Raw genomic sequence first — 23,813 nt, 5'->3', positions numbered from 1 at the left:
TTGGTTCCCATTTAAGTTTTCCCTCCGGTTTTCTAAAGCAAGCTGTGAAATACATCAGCTGTTCAGTATTTCACTGTGAATATTGATTTTTAGTTACATCTTGGTGAATCTTGGTCAACCCACTTAATTGAAGTATAAAACTTCAAAACTTTTTGCCCATCAGTTGCATTGTATATGGCCCCATGAATTTGAGTTGACTTCTCTAACAAATAAATACATATACCAAATGAAGATACAATTTTAGAAGCTGTTTGTTGAATAGTGTGCCATCATATTGTTAAAATAAGCTTTTGATCTCATAGTTGGCGGTATAATATACAATTTTTTGGCATTTTGTGCTGCTTTTTCCTTTGAGGAAAAGGTATGTCCTCTTGTTGCTAATTTTGGTGGTGTTAAAGTAAGATTACTAGTACTAATTTAACATTTTATTTCTTTTCAATTCGTACTCAGTCCCTTTGAGAGTGCCAGAAATCAGCTTGACTAGTCGCAGCCCAACCAACATCCTGATTTCGTGGCTTCCCATTCCAGTCAAATTCCGAAGAGGGCGTATTATTGCATATCGCATTCATTACCGTAAGAGCACAGAAAGTGCCGTACATCTTGTGGAGCTTCCAGGAACCATATCAGAACATCTACTTGAAGGTGTGGAGCCTGACAGCACCTACCTTGTACGTATCTCTGCAGCAACCAGAGTGGGGTGGGGAGAATCTTCAATCTGGACATCCCACAGAACTCCAAAAGCTACGAGTGTGAAAGGTAATGCATTATATTGATAAATATTGATGTTCGTATTGTGGAATTACAAAATCTGACTTATAAGATTTGGTCATTGGCTGTCTAATAGCAGCATTGATGCCTGTTGTGATTGACCACAGTCTGTCAGGTGTGAAATAATCATGTATTTGGAATTGGGATGCCTGTTCTGAGGTGTAAGCATATGTTTAAACTTGGTAACTAAATTAGATAGTTGGTGTATTATGATTGTGAAAATGTATAAGAAAATAGAATATAGAAGCAGGAGTAGGCTAGAGGGGCTTGTCACGCTGCTACACCATTCAACTAGAGGTTGATCTGCCTCAGCACCATTTTCTCTCGCTATTCTCCTATCTCTTGATGTCTTTAGTATCTAGATATCTATTGATATCTGTCTTGAATATGCTCAGTTCTTGAACTTCCAGAGTTCACTGAGATGGACAATTCCAAAGATTTGGCCCCCTCTGAAGAAATTCCTCCCCTCAATCCTAAATAGCATTGGTTTCCATTTATTCTGAGACACTTTCTTTTTTCCCCCTTGGTGCCAGAGCCAACCCTCTTATACTTACAATAACTAAAATTATACACAAATTGGGTGAAGTCTTACCAAGACTCTACACAATTATAGGGAAGCATCTTTACTCCTGTTCTCAAATCTGCTTGCAATAAAAACCAGTGTGTCATTTACACCTAATTGCTTTCTGCATCCGTATGTTGGTTTTCAGTGACTCATGAACAAAATAAGCCAGATTCCTTCGGACATCAACACTTCCCAGTCCCTCACCATTTTAAGAAATGGTGTTTTCACTTTTTTGCTACCAAAGTGGATAACTTCAGTGTTTTTCTGCATTATAATCTATCTGCCATGTTCTCACCCACTCATTTTAGGGGTAAATCCCCTTGAACCCTCTTTTTATATCATACAGAGAATTCATGTTCCCCTTAGTTTTGTCAGCAGTAAATTGGAAAAGTTCAACTTTATTACTACATCCAAATTTTTGATGTAAACTGAGTTGCAGTGGCCCAGACAGTCTTATGATATCCTCTAGTTGCAGCCTATCAATGTGAGGAAAACTGGTTTATTCCTGTTTTCAGCCCATTAACCAATTCTCTGTCCATTCCAGTAAAACATGGGCACAAGCTGTAGATATGAGGTCAGTCATACAGTTATGAGATGAGAACTTCACTCTAAGGGTATGGAATTCTCTACTCCAGAGGGCTGTGGGTGTTCCATAACAGAATGCATTTAAGGTTGGGGGAAAAAAAAGTCCCACTCATCTCCCTTCAGATCATGGTTTCAATTGTCTTGTGTAGTTTGGTGTCAGTTTTGTGCTTCTGATTAATATTGCTGTGAAGTGGCTTTGGAAATTTTGCTGTCGCTCAGGGAATTGAGGGTTATTGGGAATAGGTAGGAAGGTGAAGTTGAAGCCTTAGATCAGTCATGACAACATTAAGTGGTGTACCCTGTGTGTTTTGTTTTTTGTTTTCTCATTAGTCCCAATCCTACCTGTCTAATTTTGTTTACAATCTCTTGTGTATGACCCAATGGAAATTCTGCTGAAATTCCAAATGCATCATATCTATGGATGTTTCCCTCCTGCCTCACTCCTAGTTATACTCTCCTAAATGTGTGGGGGCAATATCAAATTTTAATAGACCATGTTAAACAACGTATCTAGCTTAGTTTTGCTTTTGGGAAGCCTAGTTTTAGTCCTATAAAATTGTGTATACCTTTTGCAATCTCAGGATTCTCAAACATTGGACCAGTTGTGCTGAACACACTGTAGTATTATGTGCCATCTACCTGTTAGTATGAAGTTGTACTTGCTCATTGTCTTTGGCATGGTCAAATATTCCAATTCTCTTCAGAAGTATTAATCAGAAGTTTAAAAAACAGCACCAACCTTTAATGCATTAAAGTGACTGACTGAAAGCTTGGTCAAGAAGGGGGCTTTTAAGGAACATCAAGAAATGTGGAAAAACTTGATTAGTCAGGGAAAAGTTTAGGGAAGGAATTCCAGAGCTTGAGATATTGGCAGCTGAAGGCACAGTCACTGGTGGTGAAGTGATAAAATCGGATGCCCAAGAGGCCAGATTTAGAAGCGTACATACAACTGAGGATTGCAATGCTGAGGAACATGAGAGGTAAAGACCAGTGAAACAACGATAATGAATTTTGGTGAGGTTTGCTTAACTTGGTTGCTGTGTAGGTCAGCTAGCAGGAGTGATGGCTCCTTTGTATGAGTCACCAGCAGAGATCTGCATCACTTGATGCTTGCAGAAGTTAGGATATTTGAGACCGGCCAGGGGCACACTTTTGTTAGGACTAGAGGTGTGATAAAGACGTGGATAAGGGTTTCAGCAGATGAGCTGAGTTAGTACAAGAAATTAGGAAGTGATATGGTGATGGCACAGATATTTGGCCAGAAGCCTTGTGTGAATCAAATATCCTACCATTCTGGCAAACGAAAAGATTCAGCATCAGTCCGTGCCATCTACTTTATCCCTTTCCTTTCCCTGGCAATGATCTAAGGTAGATGGGTTTGGTCCAATGAGCATTTCTTTGGAAGGAATTTTTGCCAATCCAGCACTGAATGCTGTGCAAGCAGACTGATAATTTAAAAATGGAAGGGGAATGAGAGATGAGGTCATAGTTGTATTCGTGTGCTTATGAAAACTGACATTGACAACCAGGGATAAAGTGCAGATGGAACAAAGTAGGTGGGGGTTTAAGGATAGATCTTAACCCTGGGGATATTTAAGTGGAAACAAACCAAGTTTGTCCAATCTCTCCTCATAGCTAATATCCTTCAAGCCAGGCAACATCCTGGTAAACTGTTTCTGTACTCTATCAGAGTGTAAGGACACTTTGGATAATGTCATGACCAGAGTTCTAGACAGTAGTCCAAATGTTACCTAACTAAAGTTCTATGCAAATGACTTGACAATTTTTATACTGTATGTCCTTACTGATGAAAGCAAGAATGCCATATGCCGCCTTGACCACCTTATCCACTTGTGTTGTAACTTTCAGGGAACTATGAACCTGTATGCCTCGATCCCTTGTATGTTGATGCTACTAAGGGTTCTGCCATTTACTGTGAACATCCCTGCATTGGATCTCCCAAAATGCATCACCTTGCATTTGTCTGGATTAAACTCCATCTACCTTTTCTCTGCCCAAGTCTCAGTTTATCTAATCTTGTAACCTCTGGAAATCCTCGTTGTGATCTGCAGGTCCCCTGATGTGTGTGTAATCTGCAAACTTACTAATCAGGCCACCTACATTATATGCTGGTCCTGAACTCTAATCAATGGCTTTTAAAAGATTTCCACATGCCAGATGTGGATTTATCCTCAAACAGCCACCCCAATCTACATTCCCCAGTTCCTGCCTAATATTGTGGTAGCTAGTTTCCCACAGTTTAATACTTTCACCTGAGGGTTATTCTTGTCCTTTTATCCATAATTAACTTAAGTTACAGAACTATGATTGCTGTTCATGAATTGCTACTTCCATTGTAAACGACAGTCCATTTAGTTTTGATGGGAGCATATAGACGTTCTCTAATAGCTCAGTCCATACTTGGGTGAAGCACAGTGGAAGGCTGTGTATTTCATTGTTACATAATTACCATAACTCTGACAAGAGTGTTAAAATAGTTTCACCAAAGATGAAGAAAATTCAGGGTTCCAGTTCTTGTCAGCCTTTTTTGTCATGCTCACCAGGTCCAGGCAAGAGTGTTGCCTCATACCTGCTAATGAAGCCAGGGGTTTTAAGATCCTGAACTCTTTGCCAAACGTGTTTGGGCTTCCACTCCAAAAGGAAATCATGAGTTAAAATCAGAGCAGTAAAATTGAAATTGACTCAACCTGAAGGCTTATTTGGCACATTAATACTTCTGTTTGCTTTTCCCTGGTCTAAGTTTGGCATTGGAATTAACAAGAGTGGTGAGTCTTTTAACATGGAATAAGTAATTTTTTTTACATACTGCCAATAGCAATATTGTGGTTTTGCAAGATGAACCATGTATCCTGAAGTGCAATTCTATTTCATTAATGTTGCTATTAAGTCCATTAGAACAATTTTAAAATGACATAAACTGTGCAGAGTGGATTCTGTTACTCAGCAAAATAGATCTGCATGCTCTTTTCTCATTGAATTGTCCAATGTATGAAATAAATCTATAAATACTCAAGTATGAGTTAGTTTTGTACAATGCATTTTTGTAACTGAGATACAAGATGAAGCTTTTCTGATTTTAGGGATGGAAATTAAAACCACCTATCCTGAGGGAGAGCATATGGTGATCTGCCTGTTGTCCATAAGAGATTGTTGCAATAATCTTGTTAAGATGTTGCTGCTGTTACCCTAGTAACCTTTGCCCTTGTGCCAGTAACATTAGGGTGGGCCTCAAATCAATGGATCATGAATGTTTGCAATGGTCTGCTAACCCCAAAAATAAAGATGAGCCTGTGTTTAAGAGTAACTGATTCTGCAACTGTGGGAGGAGAAGATATCTTGTGTTTACCTTTTGATTTTGGTAAGTGGTATCTATCCAAGAATAATTCCGTTTGGGCACAGACAAAGAGATGGTGTGTTTATGTGTGCTGATACTTCCAAATAAACAGTCAAAGCACCAGTATTTCATTCGGTGCATGCTATCTTAAGCCATCAATCTTGGAGCTGTCAGGCCTAGAGCAGGACATATCCCTGTGGGGCTCCAGGCCTGTTGTTTTCATCAGATTAGGGGAATAACCAGCAGGGTGGACAGCATTCCTTCCCTTAAAAGAAGAAAAGCAAGACTTGAAAAAGCTCATCCTGAGTTCTGCTTATACTTGTGTTTTTTTCTCTTCCCTTCGTGTAGCCTCCTGTCTGTCATCTCTTGATTTTTGTAACTTTTTTGAAAAGCCTATTGTTTTGTGACTACTCAGCACAAATCATGATCCGTGTAGAAACTATGACCTAAAGCAGTGTTTCATTTTTTCCAAAATACGCATGGTTTTTTCAAACCCTGAAAGTTTGGATTTCCAATTTAAATGTTAGTGTAAGGGGCACGTTTAGCTGTTGGAAAGCAATAGATATTTTCTGAAGTAGCTTTACTGACTGAGATTTGAATACCTGACTTAAGTCGCAACTGTACTGCAATTTTTCTCAAAATAGAGACAGTGGAAGTGCTGCCTGAATTCACCAGCCACTTGTTTTCAAGTTTCCCTTCACTTTTGACATTTGTGAAGATGTTTGTTTCTATAACAGCAAAATAAGATAGCGTCAGTCGCTTTTAGCTAGTTGTAGACATAAGTAGTGTTCTAAGAACTAATGCAAGTGCTATGGTGCACATTGACTCAATTGATCTTTTTCTTATGGTATTTGCATTGAGTGTAAGTATTTGACGCACTCCCAGGTGTATAGAAATAACTGAGTTCATTTCTTGAATATTTAAAACAATGATGAAACATATTTGAAATTTGTTGTGCAACTCAAGTAAACATACAATGTAACAGAAAACGCATAAATAATGTTTCCCATGTCCTGTTTCCACAGTCCCCTTGGCCCCAGAGCTGCGTTTAGAGCCATTGAACTGCACAACTATTACAGTAAGTTGGAAGCAAGCAGAAGAGAACAGTGTGCACATCCAGGGATACAGACTGTTTTACAGGGAGGAAAGTCAACAGGAAACTGGGCCAATTGGACTTGGCATGCAAGATTCCCATTACACCATCAGTGGACTTGGTATGTAATTTTCAAATCTTTCACTAAGTCTTAACTTACAGCCTCTACTTTAGAAAATTTGGCGCTGGTACTTTTGACTTTTCATGTTAATGTTTTCTTTATTCTTCCCCTGAACAGATTTATTCAAAATGCTTTGGTTCCAAAGGTACTTGGTTATCAATATTTGCTGTGCTTGTATTTTACTTACTTTTCTGAAAGTCTTTCAATCTTTTTTACTGACCATACACCCCCATTGCCCTGTTAATAGTTCATTTTGTTTCCTTGTATACTTATTCGAGGCTTCAGTTGTGCTGGAATTCCCCAAGGGTGGGGGAAGGGTGAAATCTAATTTTCCCTCTGGATCTGCTCCACAGTAAAGTTTATGAACAACAAACAAGTTGCTTGACACTAGGTACAGAAAGGTCTGAGAAAACTATCCCCATGTTTTGTTCAGGGAAACCTATCCAGTATATCTTGAATGGAAAACTGAAGTTTATATTGAGCCAATGGGCAGAAATTTGGAAACAAAATCTATACTGAAATAAAAACTCCACAAACATTTTCTTAGGTATCTAAGTAACAAACTCAACATGCAACTTGCATCTGTGCTGTGAAGGTGTAATTTTTGTTTTTAAAAAGTATGCAGCTAGTGCAGTGCCTGCTACTAGTGTATGACTACTGTAAGTAAAAATTCAAACTTCTGGATGCTGTACCTGCTTTTCCAAATAAGTATAATTGGATTGTTAATGAGCTTGAATAGTATATTTAATTCTTTGTCTCCCTTGGCTCCACTAAAAGGGGGGCAATTTGAATCAGCACAATTCCCGAGAGAAACTTATTTCAAGAACTACAAAATTGTCCACCTTCCATTTAAAAATGCCATTTCTGAACACTTGCATGTTCCTGTTAAATGCTTCATTGCATCTCCTTTTCAGTGGTGATGCAGAAATCATAACCTTTTTCTCAATGTAACTTAGAAAACAAAGGGTTTAGTATTACATTGTATCATTTTACACCTCAGCCCTTCCTGAAAGGATTTTTTTTGTGTTGTGAGAATTATTTACACAACCTTTTCTGTCAACACAATCCTTCAGCACAGTTGTTTGGCATTATTTTTTGTTTCCAGACCACCTGAAATGATCTGAAATCTAGTTCCTGTAGTCCCATGTAACCATTCCAAACGTTAATCAAATTGTTAAATCAGCACTAAGGTTTATACAGAACCAAATTACAGTGAGGGTATAAATTGGTTTCTGTGCACACAAGAAATCTTTTCACATGCCACTGTAAAGCTTTAGACTTGTATGATAGGCAAACAATATGCTACCTTTTAGTTTTTCTTTAATGCACAGTTGCTAATTGACATTATGTTACTATTAAGATTCTATTTATCTGCTTGGGAAATATTTTCTGCATAGTGCTTTCAGTTGTAAGTTTTTGAATATTTTAGTATATACTTGGGAATGCTACTGTTGCAATTTAAGCAATGTAGTCCCTGTTTGCAAGCGTGATTCTTCAGAAAAGAAAAGGAACAGTAATATTTGAATGGTATTACATTTGAAATTCTTAGTCTGAATGATCTATTAGTGTAAGTTATTGCAGGATTATTAAGTCTGACCTCAGTCACTGTTTGGCTGTGGCCCTTGACTGTTGCTTGGTGATGAGCTTAGATTCACGGATCCCTGTCAAGGGCCTCAATCCCCGTGTGATGTGGGAACAGCAGCACATTCTTAACTACTAACTGGACAACTGACCATCTGTGGCCATTCCAGCCATAGCAGGTGGCTGGCAGCTGACCATTTAACCAGGCAAAAAACTGTTGGGGACAATGAAGCATGAGAGTAGAACAAAACCAAATCATTGATTGGATTCTGTTTCTATTCTAGTGTTTTGGATGTTATTAATCCTCCTTAATGTAGCTACTCTGGCTTTGTTAAAAAGTCAAATCAGACAAACCAAAATAAATGTAACTTTAAGAAACACTCATTTTTATTCCCCTGCCCTTATTTTCTAGTCCCATTTCTTCAAGTTAATGTTTTGCTGTAATATTGAAATGCCTAAACCCTTCCTGAAAGGTATCTATCCAAGCTCCAACAGTATTCTTAAAAAGTTGCCTAATTGAATTGCACTTCAGTTGACTCAGCCTTCTATGGACTCAGTGACCATGCTTTCTAAAATACTTTGAGGATAAGTTTGAATGTAATGGCTGAACTCTTGCAATATAGTTTACTGTTTGTAAATGTTTCTGTCAAAAACATTAAAAGCAAAAAATAAATGATGTGAAGCTGGTAGGATTTAAAAAAAAACTTGCTTAAAGATGCAGCTCAAGAAAGATAATCTTTTAACTTTGCACTCAAATTAGAAAGCATGAACCCAGAAGCACCTGTATGCCTTCTAATCCTTTCATTTTAAATTTTAGTTTATCTTTATTTTTGGCATTTTATTTCTATGAAACTAATTTGGGTTATTAGACATTCTCATGATAAACAGTGTGGTTTTATTGACTGCAAGTCTCTGTTTCCAAAAAGTAAACTCATTCCACTTATTTCTTTCTTATGCCTTGTCACCAAGTTCCAAATGGAGGTTTTAGATGGAATGGTTTGCTTAAGGCACTTGTCCCAGTCACTGGCTTTTGACCTCTTGAAGCCCATGATTTTATCTCTTCCCTGTGAACAAAGATAAAGCTCTGTCTCTACTCTGACAGACACTGACAATTTATAAATGTGACCTTTTTGCCACCCTGACCCAGTTTAGGAATAAAGTTTAATCAGTCAAGGCTTGAAGTGATACTAAGAAATTTTTGTGTGGGTTTGATTGCCTCATCTAGCAACGAGAGCATATCACTAGTGTATTTACCACAGTAAATTACAACTGAATCAACTGTGAAGTAGTGTTCCACATGGGAAAGTGGAATTACTTCAATTGCTAATGGATAACTCAGGCCTGCAACAACTATGAAGATGAAAAATGTTTTAATTTTTTCAGGTCCAAGTTTAGCATTACCATTTTAAAATCATTAAATGAAAAGAAATTTGCATGGCAACACCTGTTGACAACAAATGGTACTACAGGATAAAAATAAATTTTTAGGTTCTGTCTTCACTGTATTTTCTTTAATTCAGTACTGAGGAACCGTAAGCTTGGAGATATAAGTTCAAGAACCCTCTGTTCCAGAGATATGGAATAATATCTCTGAACAGACTTTTAAAAATAAAATCTGCACTGGAAAGGTGGAATACGACTTAATGAAGTACTAGATGTTTAAACACTTGGGTTTGTGGATCCTTACATGAAGGAACTCTGACTGGAAATGGAGCTTGCACATTCTCTGTGTCTGTGTGGGTTTCAGCTGAACGTTCTGGTTTCTTCCTGCATTCCAAGCATGTGCAGTTTAGGTGGATTGGCTATGCTAAATTGTCTTGTAGTAGCCAGGGTTATGTAGGCTAGATGGATTAGTTATGGTAAATGGTGGGTTAGGGTGGGGGGTGCTGGGTCTGGGTAGAATGCTGTTTGAAGGCTTGGTGCAGATTGGATGGACCAATAGCTTCTGTCTGCATTGTGGGAATGGTATAATTTTAATTCAGCCTAATAAGCATTACAATTGACAACAAGATTTTTTTAAAGATCATGAGCACCTAAGCAATTTGCTGTGGCACTTGGATGATGATGCTTATTTATGCAAAATTGGTGTTCCCAACAAAACGTCTTTTTAAAGCAGACTTAAAATTTTGAGTGTTGATGTTTAAGCCATAGGAAATTTGCTTTGTAATGGTAAACTGAATTTCAAAATAAACCCTCATTCAAAAGATTTAAGGTTTAAAATAAACATTCTTCAGTACAGACCATTAAGAAAATTTACAAGCATGTTCAGTTACTTTTATCTTTTCATCTGTCAAAATTCTATTCTTATCAGAAACATTAAGATGAGTTTTTACAGTGGGTTTAGATGTAATATTTTAGACGTCTTATTCTTTTTATCTTTAAATGTGTTTCACTGTAGATTTAAAAGTACTATGTGCAGTCATGAGACTAAGGTCCTATTACACTATTGCTAATTTTACAATGTCTTTTTTGAGAAAAGAGCAATTTGTCTTCTGTATTAGTTTGCCACCTGTTACAGCAAAATTGTTTTTCATATACCTGCCACATAAGCCATTGATTACCTTTTTTTCTTAGCACCTGTGTAGATAAGAACAATGTACATTGTGGAAGGTGACATTTAAGAATTGACCTGGTCATTTGTGTATTATGATGGTCTGATTAATTTACCAATTGGATAGCACTGCTAATAATGACTTTTGAGCATTGATCCTCACAGGGCAAATCACTAAATAATATATTGTGCAGTGCAAACAGAAATGAGGTAGCTGGTGCTTCAAACATTTGGATTTTCAGGGTTGAAGGAACTTATCTTGTCCTGTTAAGTAGTATGTTAAATGCCCCATCTTAACGCTGTAATGTAGAGTCTAAAGTGATCTTTGTGGTAAACTGAAGATCAGAAAGTTCCAGGTTCTGATCCTTGGACATTTCTTAACTGATCCCAGCTGGGTTATGATTAGTTAGTGAGATATAGGGGCTTCTTTGCTAGAATGTACTGGGGGGCCTTAACGGTAGGAGGAGGAAAGAAATCGTTCACATTGCCACTTCTGAGTTGATTTTTGTAATCTAATAACCTCAGCTGGAATGCATGTGTAATGCTCATGAAGCTGGAATCTGATTCTGCTTTGATACCTTTATGGTTGAATAGCGAAACAAAATCGGTAGAAAAACTCAGCAGATCTGGCAGCATCTTTAGAGGGAGAAGTAGAGTTAACGTTTCAAATCCAGTCTGGCTATTCAGAAAGGACAGGTTTCTAGACTTGTACCTGAAAAATGGTCATTTGGATGCAAATGCCTAGCAATTGTGAACCTACCCCCGAGAACCACTTCCTGTGGGATAAGGAAAATAAAGATACAGAGAGACATTTAGAAAAGTACAACATGGTATTGAGTCATGTTTCACTGCTTGCTGGTTATTTTTTAAACAGTACACCAATTTTAGGCTCTTGTTTTTTGGTGTAAAGTGAAATTTTCAGGTTTGTTTTTGTTTTCGGCAGAATATGAATTAGAGAGCAGGAGTTGGATAATCACATTGGGGTGGAGCTTATGTCCTATTCGTAATTTCAGCCTATGCACTTGAGGCCTGCTTTAATGATGGTCTCCCAGGGTGCAATAAAGTTATACAGGCCAGGGTGGACCTGAAAGACAACACAAATTGAGCTAAGCACTATGAAAAGGGGAGGCAAATTGGTAGGAAATGGAGTCTTTTACTAGCTGTTTGTGTTTAAATAGTTGCTGTGAGTTAACAAGGTGTGAAAATGTAATAAAGTTAAGAACACCTGTATGGAAGTGTGCCATTTTACAATGATGTGACCCTTTTTAACCTTCTGAAAGCTCAATTTGGAAAGTTACTGTGTTAACTTTAAGATGTGCACTAATCTTTGAATCGTTTCAACATAAAGATTTAATCAAGCTGTCTTTAAAATGTATCCTCTGACAATTGATTCTTAAAGATGTGTTGAAAGTTGTCCAGGAATCCTAAGAAGATAACTGAACTGCTTTTAATGTTTTTACTTCATGCTTTTACTGTTTCATGATACAGAGTTCAAGGTATTAACTAATGGTATTTATCAAGAGTCCTATCTGCAAATTATATGCAAATATCTTGATAATTTATGGGCATTAATATTCTGAGGAGAAGCCTATCTTGCATACAGGCCAAAATGTTAGATATTTTAATTGCTATTATATACGATAACTAGGAGTTGTGATTATCTCTCTCCTTAACATGTCATAATCAACTTTGTCTTTTACTTAAACACTTTTATTTCAGAAGTTTGAAATTATGCCTCACTCCAAACAAAATCCAGTATTTGTTACTATGCTTTCCTCTCCCGCTCCCTCGTACTCTTGCAAGTTTGTGTTGTGCCATCACTGCCAAGGGCAGGATTGCAATTTGTAGGGGAGGACAATGAGAAAGTAACGTGTAGTTCTTTTACGTAATATTCCGAAATATGAAATGTCTAAGACTAAACGTTTAAAAATGATTTGGGTAATTACATTGGAATCTATATATTTTTAATACAAAACAACCCAATTTTTAATTAATTCACTCAAATAAAAACTGATCCATTTTGGTAACTAAGCAGCATTTGCTTAGTTACCAAATGTGATTTTCATGAACCAAAGTTTCCTGGTCCTTCCTTTTCATCAGAATGTTTTGTTTTTTGCAAATCAAATACTCATGTCAGTGTTAGAAATAACTATCTTAGACACCGATGGTGACAATTACTTGAAGAGTATAAGAAATGATAGGTCTGAAATAGCAATGTTATAAAGGGATGTGTGGTATGTGTGTTAATAATTTGTGTGACTGCACCAATATTGCAGGAAATCTTCTTGTCAATTATGGAATTTTAAAAGCGATGGACTGATCTAGTAATTGGCTTTAATAGCTCTGTTAACTAAGTAAAGAGCTTTTGTGTTTACAGTATAGGCATGTTCTCGTCTCTTTGTAGACAGAGTTCAATGATACAACTGAGGAGTAAGCCATTGAGGAATCTTATCTCAGGGGAGCACTAAATTTACAATGGAATGACCAGTCTTAAATGCAGTAGGTTATCATAGGGCTGTGAGTTGGAAGCTTAAGGCTAAAGAGGGACAGAAAATGATAAATATGATTTATTCTCTGCTGTGAGCTTAATAATGTCAGACTTGTAATGTTTGTAGCTCTTGAAATTTGTATGTGATTCTCTAGTCATGTTACATTGCTGATGACCTCCTAAATAATTTGTTGGAGTTAAATGTTACTCTGTCCATTCAAGCGTTTTTAGTTTACTAAGTTGTTGATTATGAAAATCAAGTGAGAGTGAAGTGGCTGAGTCAGTGAATCCATTCTGCTTGGATTTGCTTATGTACTTTATCTTCAAGAGAATCGTAAATATCTGTAAACTGTTATTACCATAAGATGATACTGTTTAATTTGTTCCAGTTTCCATTCCTAATGATTTTTCAGCTCTAACATATATTAAAGGTCTATTGAAAAGACTAAGGCTCTGCTATAGATTTAAGAAAGCATTTTAAATAGATGTAAGGATAAGACCAATCACAACTGCTCAGTTAGTTTGGGGGTTGTTAGCTGGAAGGCTGGTTTGCAATGCAGATTGCCAACAGTGAGTTCAATTCCAGCACTGGCTGATGTTCCACGCAGAACACTCGTTTTCAACCCGTCCCCTCTCCTGAGATGTGCTGACCCTCTGGTTAAATCACCACCAGTCATCTCTGTCTGAAAGAGCAGCCTAATAGTCCTCTGCGACTATGGCGACTTTACCTTTTACCTGGTGGTGGGAGCACTTTTTTCAAAGTGAGAGAATCCAGCACAAACTTAATAGACGCTTACTCAAATGTGGCTGAATTAAGGAAAACCAACCTTTTTTTTAAGGCAAGTTGAGCTTACCTCCAACACGTTAGTTAACAGTGAGGGATGATGGTGATGTAATTGATTTGTATATAGACTTCTAAAAGTTATTTGTTAAAACGTTGCACAAGTGTCAGTGGCAGCATGAATTTGTCAGTGACAGAAGAGAGCAGTGGCAAATGATTGTGTTTTGAATTGGAGAATGGAATATTGTGGGATTTCTGTGGGCCAGTATTAGGACAACTTTTTTTGAAGCAAAATCTGTTAATGACCTTATCTTGAGCACACAGGGCACAGTTATTTGAAATTTACAGATGATACCGAACTATTGACTGAAGAAGGTAGTGTTGGTCTTCAAAAGAAAACAAGCTGGTGAAATATCTGGATATGTGGAATTATTTTAATACTAAGAAATGCTTTTTTTAGCTATGAACAACAAAAGGCAACATAACATAAAAAATACATTTCTAAAGTGGGTGCAAGAGCTGAGGGATGCAAGAATAAACATATTGTTGGAAGTAGCAGGGCAGGCTGAGAAAATATTCTTTACTCTTTTAATAGGAGCATGCCTGGAAAGGCCAGCATGCCACTCCAAATTAGCATTGAATTGAGTAAGTTCTAAGCCATTACATAGAGCAGTTAAGGTTGCTGCAGGTCTAGGGTCACAGTTGGCCGAGATAGGTAAGAGTAACACATCTTTAAAGGACATCAATGAACGAGATGGGTTTTTATGACTATTATAGTTTATTGACACAATTGGTAAGACTAGTTTTCAATTCCAGATTTCTCAATTGAATTTAAATTCCACCAGCTGTCATGGTGGGATGTAGGCCAATATCCCTAGACTGTTAACTTGCTTTCTGTGTTCATAAGGCATGGTACATCATGGGCTTATAAATAAAGGTGTGGAGTCTAAAAGCAGAGAAATTAAGTAACTTGTTATGTAACGTTTGGCTTGAACTCAACTAAAGTATTGTATTCAATTCTGAATGCCGTCTATTAGGGAAGATGTAGAATAGATTTGCAAGCATGGCTCAAGGGTGAGCGACTCTGCTACATGGATAAATTGTAGAAACTGAGGTGGTCTTTTTGGAGGAGATTTGATAACATTCAAAATTGAGGGGGGCCTGGACTGAACAACTGGGAAGAAACTATTCCCATTAGTAGAAGGCTTGAGAAATAAAGGACACTGATTTAAGGTGTTTGGCAAAAGAACTAGAGGTGATATGAAGAAAAATTTTGCAGTCAATGGTTACAATCTCTAATTCAGTGTGTGTCATGAAGGCAGATTAAACCTTGGCTTTCACGAAGGAAATTGGTGAATCTGAAAAGATTTGCAGAACTATGGGCAAGGCAGATAAATGGGACTAATGGAGTTCTTAGAGATGGTATGGAAGTCGTGGGTCAAAGGGCCTTTTTGTGCAGTGAATGTTCTATCAATTTATGATTTAAGATAAGTGTTGTTATTTGGAATGCATTAAGGCAGTTTGTTATCCATCCTGATTAATATCTTGATTATTATCAACAAAATAGTATTTTCAATGTGACTTTGTCTTGGTTTTCATTGCAATATTTTTACATTTAAACACTGACAGCTAGAATCTTTTATAATTTGAGTGCTGCCACTTACTTTTGTTCAGTATTTGAAATTTAAATCAGACTGACTTTTTCTCCTGAATTTCAGATGCTTTCAAAAGAATGAAAGCTTTCCATTTTAAAAGAAGTCTTATTTACTGAGTTGTGGTATACTGTCCAGATTATAACAGCATATGTTAGGGTTCCCTAAATCATTGAAGAAAATTGGGGAATTCATGCTGGTTTGACAACCTTTTAAAACTGCCATTCTTTATTAAATGTGAACTGGTTTTGTATTTATTGCACACGTAAATTGCTTATAACAGATTGTTCTGTGTTTTGTCTAAAATACTGAAAGTGTCTTTTTTTTTGGATAGATCTAGCACAGACAAGATGTCAGTTTTTGTGTCGTGGTTATTGTCCTTCCGAGTCAAAATTGAGAATTTAGCCCCTAGGCCCTTTGGAGATTGAACATGTAATCAAACTTGCTTCCCACAGTACTGAGAAATGTTGTACTTTTCGAGATGCCACCTTTCAGATGATGGTTGAACTGAGGTCCTATCTATAAAAGATTCCATCATGCTTTTTGTAGATGAGTAAGGGAGTTTCCCTGGTATCTTGATGATCGTTTATCTCACAATCTGAATGTTTGGTCAGTATCACATTGCTGTTAATGGGATCTTTCATAAATTGACTTCCTCGTTCCTTACTTTATAGAAGTATATACAGAGGAACCTTGATTATGCGAGAGAGATGGGCAGGCAGTATTTTGTTCTGATAATTGATTACTCAGTTAGTTGATTCAATGCCTCTCCTCTGGGGCTTGAGTTTTCTAAAGTTTCCTTTTTCCTTGCTCAGCCTGCCTTGCTCCCTCTCCCTGTCTCAGGGTTTGTTTCTAAGCGCACACAGACTTTTGTATGTAAGGGAGATACAGCATTGGTGAAGTTTCACGCACGCGCACATACGCCCCCACCCAAATCAGTTCAGTGGGATTGACGCAGCGAGCACTTGCTAAGTCCGCTCCCTGTTCAGGAGTCTGGCAGCAGCATCACCGTGCGCACCCAACCCTGCCCACCGTCTGCACTCTCGCCAACCCCGCACCCCTGTCCGTGCCCCAGCCTACTGTCTGCATCCCCTGCCCCCTGTCTGACCTGCCCCACCTACCTTCCAGGGCAGCAGGTCTTGACATCAACAGCAGTACTTTGGTCAGTTCTTGGGACTACAATGTTGTGGCCATAATGGAGATGTGGGTTTCACTGGGGCAGGAATAGTTGCTTGATCTTCCAGGGTTTAGAATGTTTTGAAAAGAACAGGGGGGGTGGAAAAAGAGGGGGTGTAGCATTGCTAATCAGAGTGCATCACAGCTACAGAAACGAAAGTTGTTGAGGAAGGTTTGTCTACTGAGTCAGTATGAGTGAAAGTTAGGAACAGCAAGGGGACAGCCACCGCATTAGGGTTTTCTACAGACCGCCTGATAGCAGTAGAGAGATTGAAGATCTCGTAGGCGGGCAGATTCTGGAAAAATGCAAAAGTAGCAGGGTTGCTATGGCAATTTCAACTTTCCCAATATCGACTGGAACCTCTTAAGGTGTAGATGGTTTGGATGGAGCCAATTTTGTCAGGTGTGTTCAGGAGGGTTTCCTTACTCAGTATGTTGACAGACCAGTGAGGGGAGAGGCCATTTTGGATTTGGTACTCAGCAATGAGCCAGAACAGGTGTTAGTTCTCAGGGTGGGAGAGCACTTTTTGGTGGCAGTGATCACAACTGCGTCACATTTGGCATAGCCTTGGAAAGTGAAAGGAGCAATTACCGAGGGAAGATATTCAGTTGGAGCAAAGGAAATTATGACGCTATCAGACAGGAGTTGGGAAGTATAGGCTGGGAGCAGTTGTTCCACAGAGGGCACAGCAGACTTGTGGAGACTATTTAAGGAGCAGTTGTTGTGAGTGATGCACAAATTTGTTCCTCTGAGACAGGTAAGAAGGGGTAAGATTAAGGAACCTTGGATGACGTGAACAGAGGAACTTCTCATCAAAAGGAAGAAGGCAGCTTACGTAAGGTGGAGGAAGCAAGGATCTAGCACCGCTTTAGAGGATTACAGGCTTGTTAGAAAGGAGCTCAGAAATGGACTGAGGAGAGCCAGGAGGGGCCACGAAAAAGGCTTGGCAAGAAGGATTAGGGAGAACCCAAAGGCGTTCTCCTCATGTGAGGAATAAGAGAATGATCAGGGAGAAGGTAGGCCTGATCATGGATAATGGAGGGAACTTGTGTGTGGAGTCTGAGCAGATAGGGGAAGCCCTAAATGAGTTTTTTGCTTCGGTTTTTACCAAGGGAAGAGAACTTATCAATGAAAACTTAGAGGAGCTGGGACACAGTCTTGACCAGACCAAGATTAATCTGCTATATTAAGACTGATAAGTCCCCAGGGCCAGACCAGATTTATCCTAGGCTGCTCCAGGAAGCGAGAAAGGAGGTTGCTAAGCCGCTGGTGAAGATATTTGCCGCCTCACTCTCCACGGGAGCCGTACTGGAGGATTGGAAGGAGGTGAATGTTTCTCTTTTCAAGAAGGGTAATAAGGAAATCGCTGGCAATTGTAGACCAGTCAGTTTTACGTCTGTGGTCAGCAAAGTTTTGGAAAGAGTTCTGAGGAATAGGATTTGAGTATTTGACAAAGCATAGTGTGATTAAAGGCAGTCAGCATGGCTTTGTGAGAGGAAGGTCATGCATCACAAATCTTATTGAGCTCTTTGAGGAGGTGTCAAGATAGGTTGATGACGTTGTATATGGATTTCAGCAAGGCATTTGATAGAGTTCCCCATGGTAGGTTCATTCATAAAGTCAGGAAGTATGGGACACAGGGAGATTTGGCTATCTGGATTCAGAATTGGCTGGCTGACAGAAGGCAGAGAGTGGTTGTAGATGGAAAGTATTCTGCCTGGAGGACTGTGTTGAGTGGGGTCCCGCAGGGCTCTGTTCTTGGGCCTCTTTGTAGTTTTTATAAATGACTTGGATGAGGAGGTTGAGGGTTGGGTTAGTAAATTTGCAGATGACACAAAGGTTGGAGGTGTTGTCAGTAGTATAGAGGGCTACTGCAGGCTGCAGCGTGACATAGAATGCAGAGCTGGGCTGAGAAGTGGCAGATGGAGTTCAACCTGGATAAATGCGAAGTGATTTTGGAAGGTCGAGCTCGAATGCTGAATATAGGATTAAAGACCGGATTCTTGGCAGTGTAGAGGAATAGAGGGATCTGGGTGTGCAAGTACATAGATCACTAAAGTTGCCGCCCAAGTGGATGGGGTTGTTAAGAAAGCATACGGTGTTTTTGGCTTTCGTCAACAGGGGGATGGAATTTCAGAGCCGTGAGGTTTAGATGCTGCTCTACAAGTCCCTGGTGAGGCCACACTTGGAATATTGTGTCCAGTTCTGGTCGCCCTACTATAGGAAAGATACAGAGGCTTTGGAGAGGGTGCAAAGAAGGTTTACCAGGATGCTGCCTGGACTGGAGGGCTTGCCTTATGAAGGAAGGTTGAATAAGCTCAGACTTTTCTTTCTAGAGAGAAGGAAGAGAGGAGACCTGATTGAGGTGTACAAAATGATGAGAGGAATAGATAAACTCAATAGCTAGAGACCTTTCCCCAGGGCAGAATTGACTGGTACAAGAAGTCATAGTTTGAAGATATTAGGAGGAAGGTATAAAGGAGATGTCAGAGGTAGGTTTTTTACGCAGAGTTGTGAATGCGTTGCCAGCTGTGGTGGTGGAAGCGAAGTCATTGGGGACATTTAAGTGACTGCTGGACATGCACATGGATAGCAGTGAGTTGAGGGGTGCGTAGGTTGTTACTGTATTTTTCATTAGGATTAAATCTCGGCACAACATCGTGGGCCCAAGGGCCTGTTCTGTGCTGTACCGTTCTATGTATGACTGCTGCTGCCTTTGGGGTTTAGTCTCAAAATAGCACACATGCGCACGCATACATACAGCCACACAACTTTTTACTGCAACATTTTGACAAGTTCCACCTTTGTCCTATACATGACGATGTGAGAGAGATTATCTGGGGAAGGCTGGTTCAGGGGACACCCAAGTTCATTTTAATCACTGTAAACAAAAGATGTGATTGGTGTCTGGAAACACCCCTTTGATGTAATGTTTCTATCGGGATCTTGAGATCATCAGATAATCCAAAATTCAGATAATTGATATTCAGATAAGCGAGATTCCTCTATACTCAGTAAAATTGTAGTGCATTGGCTGCAGAATGCCTTGGGACATACTCAAGTTTCAAGAAATGCTGTATCAAAGTTCTTTTAACACTTTTAACCGACTGTGTTCAAACAGTAGTAAAGGAAATGTGGCCAAACTTCAGCTAATTGTCTCTACACTTTTGCAAGGTTTGCTACCATTGTAGACTATAGGGTACTTTGTAGGAGAAAATGAGTGCAGCATCAAAGCAGCTGTTGCTCTTTGCTTCAGAAATGAGGCCATATGTTTGTCAGAAATCCAAAGGTCACAATTAGTTGATGAAGGGACATCTTCAAAACATTACACCTAATTTATGGCATTAGGCTTTCACAGTGCTGTGAGATCAAAAACAGCCCAATTTTATCTGATTAATTATCAGCAAGACTGTAAGATTCTGTTTGAATAAATAAAAGATAAGACTCATGGATGAGCAAGTAATGATATAAGTAAATATTAGAATGACTTGTAAACAGTGTTAATAGCTAGCTGTATTTATCTTGTGTGAATCATTAACATAATACACTTTTCTTTGGAGTGACCTAAATGGTATGGTATGGCAATGTCCATCTGTAAGTGATCTGACCATTGTTAAACCTTTAGAAATGGCCTATGTCATATTCATTTTACATGTTGCTTCATTTAATGAAAATCTCTGCATTGAATAGATGTATCCAAAATCTCATTGTCAGCAACAGTTCTGTGTAGGAAGCCAATTCTCTTATTAGCTTTAAAGCACATCTGTGCAAGCCCATTTTTGCTCATAGAGTAAGATGTACACAATATAATGCTAGAAAATTGGCAAGAACATGTTTAAGCGAAAAGTTGCCTGCTTAGTATTTCTCAAATAAGTAATCTAGTGTTACAAGAAATTACATAGAATAGTTTTCAAGTGTTTGTGAGCAACTTTAAAAATTGCTTTCACCTATTTAGAAAAGTTGAAGGTAATCTAAATGTGAAGCTTGCACTGATTTCGCCTCATAATCAAATTGTAAGGCAAGATGTGTCGCTGCATTGATTTATCCTCAGAAGAATGAGACACCCTCAGATGTGTGATTATCCTGTAGGGTGCAACTAAGTCAAAGCTTTGAAAAGATGCTTCAGCTTGCAGAGCTCTTTCATATGCTAAGTTTTTAAATACTTTCGCAGTCATAGCAGCATGTTTTCTAAAGTGAAATGTATTTATTTAAAAATAGAACTGTCAGCAATTTGTTTTCCACTTTAAATATACATGCATTGTGTTGCGCAAGTTCTTTAAAGGCAACTCATTCACACTTTTTATTGATTGTTCAAGTAATGTACTTTTGAATGAGTTGTGCAGTAGCACCTCTTAAAAATATTTTTAAGATTTTCCTGAATTAATTAGCAAGTACATTAAACAAATGACGGAAAAATTGGGGAAAGCAGCACTGTGCACTACTACTACCTGGGTGGCCAACGCAGCAGTGTTCAATGATATCAATGAAGCAACTGTGCAGGCAACCTATCTCCAAGAAATTGACACAAGTCTGCATAGCAGCAGAAGTAAACAAGTTTCTCCAACCAACCCCCCCCGCCTGCCACGAAGCCTAATTTTGTCCAGTTGGCTTTGAAGCTGCTGACCAATACTGCTTTCTCTGTTTAGTATTGAGTTGAGCATGTAAATATTTAATAAGCATTTGCTTTTTGATAGTAAAAACTAAGTTTAACATCTATTTTCAATGCTTTTTTTTGTACACCAAGTGGAGATAGACAGACTTACCCAGCCCCTCTCTTTTCAAATAGTGACCCGCTTGCTACTCCCAAAATGTGTTAAGGAATATTTATGCAACTTTGTCTACAGATCTTGACATTCGTCTCAAATTTTAATTAACTTATCAGCTATCAGTCTTATCAATAAAAATTATTATTCTGATTTATTCACAAATACCAGGGCACAATTCTTAGAGTTCATACTTTCTTACTAAGAGACTTTTGTCGAGTTGCCAGATGATGGGAGGTGGGATTTGTAGATGAAGGAGACATAATTTGAAATTACCAAAGTTTATTCCAGTAAAAGGTTTTAGCTTAAAATTCTTGAACTTTTTATAGTGGTACCTGGACTCTCCTCACTTTCTCCCTTCTTTCCCTGCCCAATACACAGAAACATATGCATATGCAAATACAAATATATGAATAAAATTGAGGGGAAATGAAAAATCCAAGCCATTTTACAGAATTTATTTTGCAAACAGCTGGAAAGCGCCACGTAGAGGCACTAGGCTGCCAGTACTGGCAGGAGACTATTATCAGAGTGCAAGAAGCCTTACTATTTAGGTTTTTCTTGGCAGACATATTGAACAAAGCCCTGTTTTCCTAGTCGGATTTTTTTTTTTAAAAGTCACTTCATAACATGAACATTTAGGGTTCTCTTGTTACCCTGCCTAATGTGTTGACTATCCCCAGCGTTTTCTCTTTATAAGTTAACCATTCACAGAATTGTGGAATAATTTTGCCACATTAGGAACAAACCAACAGCAGCCATTCAGCCCCTTTGAACCTGTTCTGTCATTTAGTGAGATCATGGTTGATCTGTGGCCTAATTCCTGTTGGACCATATCCTTTAATATCATTGCTTAACAAAAAGAACTAACAACTGATCCGGCATCAACTACTGTTTGTGAAGGTGTGTTCCAAACCTGTACAACTATTTGTGGAGAAGTACTTCCTAGCATCTCTTCTGAATTATTTGGCCCTAATTTTTAGACTATGTCCCTTCGTTCTAGAATTCCCAACCAGTGGAATAGCTTATCTTTACCCTGTGTATATTCCTGTTTAAAATCTTCAAGTTATTAATCAGATCACCCCCAACCTTTTTTAAATTGTAGAGAGAGAAAGCCTAAATTATATAATCTCTCTTCCTAACTTCACCCCTTGAAGTTCACATATCATTCTTGTAAACCTATGTTATACTCTGTTAAGTCCAGTATATTCTTCCTAAGGTATGGTGTCCAGATCTCTGCTCAGTATTACAAGTGGCGCCTAACCAGGTTTTTGTACTGCCTCGTAACTTCTGTGTCCTTATAAACCAGAGGGCTGGAGATAAAGGCCAACTTTTCATTAGTTGCCCCAATTATTTTCTAAATCTGTTTGTCACTATGCACCCGAGCCTCCCACATATTTTTTTCAGACATCACTGAATTTAACTACTTGCCATCTAGAAAATACCCTGATCTATTTTCTTTCAGTCCACATTAATCATCTTTTTGGATCCTGGCTGTTGCCAAATTGGCTTCATCTGTCTCCTTAACACTAATGATCACTGCCAATAAAGTAGTTTTGGAGTGTAAAGTGCTTTAGGTTATTCTGAGGAAGTTTAACGGGACAATATTTTCCTGTTTCTAATTAAGGTATGTAACCAAAGTGTTTCGAAGACTCATTATCTAGCTATTAGAAAATGTGGAGCTGACGACCAGCTTATTAAATTTTTAGCTTTCAAATTGAGTGTTCCATTTGGATTGGATTCCTGCCTAAATGCAAGGTCACTTTCCTCAATTGTAATTCCCATCCTCATTACTTCTGGAGCGTAGGAGGTACTTACTTTGGACTGTGGTTTGAACACCGGTATTAGTTTTTAGTGGTGAGATATGAAATTCCTTGTTTTCTGTTTGAAGTCTTCACATTCTGTAATTATTAGTGCTTGCGCTAGAAATTTTACATGTGCTTGTTGAGATCTTTTGCCCCAAGTTCAAAGAACTTCAGAGAAAAATCTTGACATAAAATTTCATTGATTAATTACAATCTTAAAATTTAGCTTTAGAAAGCAACCCATTTTGGACAGTTTGGAAGTACTGTTATTTTCTTTTGTGATTGATGTTCCACTCTGCAAAATATCATTCTTGGGTGCTAAATGTAATTGACCAGTATCTTGTAGTAAAGCAGCCTCATTGTGTCAGTTTGATTTGTTCTAAATGGTGTTTGTGCATCAAACAATTCTAACTTTTTCAGATCCATTACTTGTTTATACAGTTAGTTTTGTAGAATATAAGGAAGAAGTTTTGGTTAGATTATTTTCATAATAAATTCTCTCAATGCTTCCCTTTCCATTATACTAAA

The 23,813-nt window shown here is 38.3% G+C and overlaps 1 protein-coding gene across 4 annotated transcripts in view; it reads left to right on the top strand.

The window, feature by feature from the left end:
• prtga (protogenin homolog a (Gallus gallus)) overlaps window positions 1–23,813 on the top strand; it is a 118,502-nt gene that overhangs the window by 63,843 nt on the left and 30,846 nt on the right. For all 4 annotated transcript variants that reach the window (XM_072564981.1, XM_072564980.1, XM_072564979.1 and 1 more), the window contains 2 exons: window positions 451–756; window positions 6,299–6,487. In XM_072564981.1, coding sequence (XP_072421082.1) covers window positions 451–756; window positions 6,299–6,487 — 495 coding nt within the window. The remainder of the gene's footprint in view (window positions 1–450; window positions 757–6,298; window positions 6,488–23,813) is intronic.

This window comes from Chiloscyllium punctatum, chromosome 48 (assembly GCF_047496795.1).
Source record: "Chiloscyllium punctatum isolate Juve2018m chromosome 48, sChiPun1.3, whole genome shotgun sequence".
In the NCBI taxonomy this organism is placed as follows: domain Eukaryota; kingdom Metazoa; phylum Chordata; class Chondrichthyes; order Orectolobiformes; family Hemiscylliidae; genus Chiloscyllium; species Chiloscyllium punctatum.
This window is presented reverse-complemented; position numbering and strand designations above follow the sequence as displayed.